At 40.5% G+C, this 6,000-nt stretch overlaps 1 protein-coding gene across 1 annotated transcript in view; it reads left to right on the plus strand.

Moving 5' to 3' along the window:
- Positions 1 to 5,697, plus strand: part of Ostf1 (osteoclast stimulating factor 1) — a 54,093-nt gene extending 48,396 nt beyond the window's left edge. Inside the window, exon 10 of the mRNA XM_004653099.2 lies at positions 4,935 to 5,697. Coding sequence (XP_004653156.1) covers positions 4,935 to 4,993 — 59 coding nt within the window. The 3' untranslated portion in view covers positions 4,994 to 5,697. The remainder of the gene's footprint in view (positions 1 to 4,934) is intronic.
- Positions 5,698 to 6,000: the final 303 nt, after the last annotated feature.

A 6,000-nucleotide genomic window follows, 5' to 3' on the forward strand; every position in this document is an offset into this window, starting at 1 on the left:
AGAGCAAAGGCTGGACATCCCTTCTTGCCGTAAAGGGTGAAAAATAGTAAGAAAATGAGCTGAGCTCTGGCAGGGGAGAACTGACTATAACACTCAAAAGTCCACCCCAAGCAGCACACCTCCTCCATCAAGGCACTACCTCCCAAATTGCCAGCATTTGGGGACAAGGCATTAAAAGCATATGAGTTTATGGGGGACTTCTGATTCAAACCACCATACTACCTATTACCAAATTCCCATCATAGGCCTTCTTATAAACTCATTGTTCCTTTTCTCCTTTCTTATAGGTAAGTCTTGTGTTTGTGTGGATGTGTTAGGAGGCCAGAGACTGATGTTGAGTACCTTCCTCAGTGGCATCTCCACTTATTAAGACAGCATCTTTCATGAATGTAGCTCTCACTAATTTGGCTGAACTAAGCTATCCAACAAGCCCCAGAGATACCCTGTTTCTACCTGCCCAGTACTGGGATTACAGATATATACCTCCCTGTTCAGCATTTTACATGGGTTCTGAGGATCCAAACTCAGGTCCCTGTTCATGGTGTGCACTTTACACAGAAAGTCATCTCTTGCATCCCCTGCCCCAGATTTTTCCTTTTCCATTTCACATCAAATGTAGTGTAAACCATTAATGAGTTTGGGATTTTTTTTTTTTTTTACTTTTTTTATTTGAGAGAGAGAATGAATGAATGAATGAATGGGTATGCCAGGGCCTCCAACCACTGCAGCTGAACTCCAAAAGCATACACCATCATGTGCATCTGGCTTGTGTAGGTCCTGGGAAATTGAACCTAGGTCCCTGGGCTTCACAAGCAAGCACCTTAACTGCTAAGCTGTTTCTCCAGCCCTTGGGGTTTCTTATTTAAACCATGACTGCTCACTGGCAGAGCTAGCCACTCTTTAAAGGTTTTCATGTATGGTATACATTCCATGAAGGGAATGGGAAAATAGTAATTAGCTGAGCTGGGGCTGCTCAGCTACATTTTATTGGGAAGCCATATTAGCAGCTGAGAGGATGAAACACTTTCTGTAAAGGTCAACCCCCTAGTCCTTGTTGCCTCAGTTGAGTCAGGTAGACTATGGCCTAACTTCCATTCTCTGGTACTGATTTCCTGTTGCTACAGGTACCTTCAGAAAGATTTGACTGGCAAGTAAACTATCTTAGGAGCTGTAGCATACCAGTCTCCTGTACCAAGAGCTTCATCCTGACAGGCCAGGGAAAGCCACAGCTCAGCCCTGGAGAGCTGTACCCAGCAGCCTGCTCATGTGAGGCGGAGCTGGCAGAACTGGTAGAAATGGCTAGTTCCCCTCATCATTCTGCAGTCTTTGCATAACCGGTCTTGGAAGTGGGCACTCATTTTTCTGTTCCAAATATCTCCCTAATGTTGTATCAGTTACACTTGGAATTACTGGGATAATGTTGGAGCCTGAAAGACAGTGCCAACAAATAAGTTTTCATATTTCAGTTTTTATGCTGCTTTTTAATATTTTCCTTGCTTCATTTCCTCAATCCAATCACATAGTTTTGATTTGTATTATAACCCTAATTACAATGAAAATTAGAATATATGTCTGTGTAGCTAACTGGTACAATAAACTCTAATCTGAAAATTATATATTTGGACATTATTGTCCACTTTATAAAGCACAATTTGTATCTTTTTAGAGGGACAAAATAATTTGCATATTACAGTTACCATGGCAGGTGGCTCTGGGATATGGGGGTGGGGTCAGGGCCGTAGTTAGGAGCTGAGTTCTTTACATTGTCTTCTCCAGTTTTAAAAATTGAGGTGTAATTAAAGTATGTAACTCTCAAGTGGGTAGTCTGGTGACTTTTTAAAAAGACCATGTTTATAACTATTTACAGACCAGAGTATGTGTCAAGCTAGAGAACACACCCCAGAAGCCTGCCTCAGTAGCCCTTTTATCTCACTGCTAATGAGTTTTGCCTGTGGGTGGATTTGATGTCATTGGTATCAAATGCAGGTTCTGCATTGTAGCTAACCTAACTGACATACATATGTATGAGTTTATCCTTAACCCTTCCACTGTTAGTTTATTTGGCTCCATTCACTTGGTTGTATGTTTGTCTTCAGTACCCATGCTTGACTCGGGGCCTGTGAACCAAGGGCAGTAGGATGGAGGGAGGGGATGCTGCTGCCAGATAACTTACTATGCTGCCCGTGCACCAGGGTGGGTGATGGAGATACACTCATCACTCAGCAGTTGGCCATGTGGAAATTTCCTCAGAGCTTTTCATGAAAGGAAAAAGAAGGAATTTATCTACATTGTTTCTGCCCATGTCTTGATTTCCTTTTATTTAGGGTTTGTCCCATGGCAAGTCTTTCTTCTCTTTTTTATTTTTTATATTGATTGTTTGTTGTTGTTGGTGGTGGTGGTAGTGGTAGGGTGTGTGTGTGTAGATCAAAGAACAACTTTCAGGTCAGTCCTCACCTTCTACTTCCTTTTTGAGGCAGGGTCTCTCCTAGTTGTTACCCATTGTGTTTGTGAACTTTTGGGAAATTCTCCTATCTCTGCCTCCCTTCTCACTGGGGTTGCACTGGGATTCAGAAGACTATCAAAGCTTCTGGCTTTTATGTGGGGTGTGGTGATCTGGACTCAGGAACTCAGAGTTGCATGGAAAGAGCTTTATCCACTAAGGACCAGAGTTCAGATCCCCAGCACTCATAAAAAATTAAGAATGGAAGCCTTCCTGTAATCCCAGTACTCGAGAAGTGGAGATGGGATCGCCAGAGCCCACTGGTTTAGACTAGCCAAATTGGTGAGCTTTGGGCTCACTTGAGAGAACCAACCTTGGTTAATGAAGTGCAGGGAGAGCATTCGAGGAAGACAAGAATTCAACATCATTCTCTGGCTACCCTGTGCACTATTTCACACTGTGTTCACCAACACACATGCACACATGCCACACACACAAAAGGGAAAAAAAGCTACAGTATCATTAGTATAACTAAAAGTTCTTCTGTTCATCCATTTTTCTGCCTTAGCTTCTACTGTGCTTGAGTTACAGGCAGGCACTGCCATACTTGGATTATTAAATATTGTCCTACTGGCAACATGATAATCTTCTGTTTACTTTCTATCTGTTTTATTGACCATATGAGACAGCATCTACATTAGGTCAGCTTTCTTAGCACTGGGTTCACTGGCCTGTGCCTTACTTTTTTAAGTCATTGCTTCCTTTTTTTTTCTCCTTATTTCTCTTTCTAAATGTAAAATTTATTTACTAAGCAAATGGGATTTATCAACTTAAGTTTCCCAGTCTGAACATGGCTGACTGTAGTCTAGTGGTATTATCATGTCCATTGTCTTATGTTTTTGTGAATTTATGTTCAATGTAGAGGTATGGTCTGATTTAGGACCCACCTGTGCCTATCTTTCCTATGGGTGGAGAAAAGGTGCATCACATATCCTATCAGAGACACACAGCACCTGGTTGACTTCCTCCTGTGGTCCTGTGATGTTAGCACCCTCAGACAATCACTGATGTCCAGATCTGTTATCTGAGTCATGTTTGTAACACCCTGACATTCTAATCCAATCACTCCATTCCCATTCTAAACAGAACATTCAATGTAAAGATGCTTGATTTTTCTTTTTGTTTGTAAATAATGCACTGCTTCTCTATCATTCTCTGAAGAGACTCAGATGAGGTGTGTATACTGGTGTATGTTGGAATGGTTGATACATAATAGTACATTATAATTAGTGGTTTGATAGTTTATCACTAGCTAGTAGAAGCCTGTTTAGGTTAAATCTTAAACCCTTTTCACATGATACTCTCTTTGATAAATTCCTTCCTTTATAGATCGACAAGGGTTCTGCCCAAGACTTGGAATAAGTCACATATCCAACAAACTTTGGGGTCCATCAGGCTGCTGTCCTACATTAATTGAGCTCCAGTCGTGTGTTAATATTTCCATTCTGTTTCCTCCCCTAATCAGTTTAGGGCAGTCTGCTGCTGTATGAACTTGACAAGCCAGTTGGGTAGTAGAAGTTGAAGATTAGCTGTCTTCCATTTGATTCCTGTTCAACATTGTTGGAACATTTGATGGGGTCCAGCTTTTTGTTATTTATTTGAAAACACTTTAATTTCAAACTTTTATTTCTGAGTATCCTTTATTTTCAGAGATTTCTAAAATGAAACAGGAACATCATTGTTTTCATTCTCCTTTCTTCCTTACTAGTTATCTTTCTAACCAGTGACACTGCCTTCAGGTAAGGGTGCAGTCTGTGGGCTGACAGAAGCCACTGTGGAGTGGCTGCTGGTGTGCCTGTGGTTGAGACCCATGTGGCTGGTCACTTTGTGCTCAAAGCAGAAGCAGATTAACACTGCATGTTTTTCTCTCATGCATGTCTAATGAACTTGCAGTGGCAGGAATTTAGTAGGCAGAAAAGCAAAAGTAGCAAAGAGGTCATGGCAAGTATAATCCTGCCCCGGCCAGCGGGGAGTTAACCTAAGTGGAAAAAGGCAAACAGACACAAGAAGGAGACCATGCTAGGTGTTTGTCAAGGCCTCGAGATTTTATTTTTTCCACGTAGGTTTATATAGGGTTGTAGGGAGAGGGGACATGGTCAGGGCAAGGAGTTGTAGGGGGAAGGAGACGTGATTAGGGCAAAGATCGCAGAGTTACTGGTTAAACCAAAATGCCTTTGTTCCTTCATCAGCTACCGGCAGGATGGGGGAGTGTTCAGCCAGGCTTACGATCCCATTGTTTCTGGTAGTTGAATATTTATTAGGTGAGGAAGTAGAAACTTAACTTGCTATATGGTGGTTTCTGTTAACATGGCCAAGTTTTGGTTCATAGCTCCCAACATAATCCCTGGTCAGAGGGAAGATTATTTGTGAAAAGTGCAAAGAACTTGTGAGCACGTTGTAACCTCCTTGTTTTCCCTTCCCCTGTCTCTTTTAGATGCAGTGCGGACGTTGAGCAACGCCGAGGACTATCTTGATGATGAAGACTCGGATTAATTCCCCTGTGGAGCTGCTTTGAGTTCTAAACTTCTTTTGCTTTTGCCATTCCAAAACCTTGTTTTGTTTGTTTGTTTTTGTTTTTATTTTGCCAGATGAGTATTGATAACTGTAAGACAAATGAAACAAAGTCTGTATGAACATGGCGTGTCATACTGTGGCGGAGGATGTGTAAATGAGTAGCTCTCACCTTCAGTTTGCCAAGAAGTGGCTGGATCCTTTGCTGTATAAAGTGAATTTATGTTTGCCAGAGTGCAAGAGATTATTTCTATTTATCATGCTAAAAGAATTTTAAGAAATTATTTCTTTAAAAAAATCAGATTTTTTTAAAAGTAAAATTCTTTACCTCAATCAAGGATTGGTATATTTTGAGTGGGTTTCTTTTTTCAAAGCAGGGCATGGATAATACTTATAATAATAGACCAAAATACTTAACAGAGATTGTCAGCTATTCTGACAAAAATAAACAGTTGAAGAGACTTTTATTCCTTTTGCCTGTTTTGTGATATCATTTCATTCCTGGTAAACAAAGAAAGCATTTTATAGTTAGGTAAGAACTTATTTTATTTTTAAAATTATATCTTATATTTGTTAGCACAGAGAATTGCCATAGCCAAGTTTCTGTCCAAGTTCCTGTTTCTTCTTTGTTTAAGACAGTAAGCATTGAGAAAGTGCATGTTTAATAAAAGATAAAGTTTTAACAATTTTGTGATATTCAGTTTTCTGTCCAAGGTTATGATTTACCTCATTACACTTTGGTTACAGTTTGGAAAGTTAAAAAATTGATTTCCTCATAAAAGATATCACAGTTTTCCATTTGAAGCAGTCATGAACATGAGATTTTTCTGCATTTATTTATTGTTTTTTCTCACAGATCACCTTGGTTTTCTCAGAATGTAGGTCTAGCTCACAGTGGTTCAGGTCTTTCTGCTGAATCAGATAAGGCTGAAGGAGCCTCTTGGCGTGCTAAGTGGGACACTCGTTCGAAGTCCACACTCTGCATTACC

The sequence above is a fragment of the Jaculus jaculus genome, chromosome 1, assembly GCF_020740685.1.
Source record: "Jaculus jaculus isolate mJacJac1 chromosome 1, mJacJac1.mat.Y.cur, whole genome shotgun sequence".
In the NCBI taxonomy this organism is placed as follows: domain Eukaryota; kingdom Metazoa; phylum Chordata; class Mammalia; order Rodentia; family Dipodidae; genus Jaculus; species Jaculus jaculus.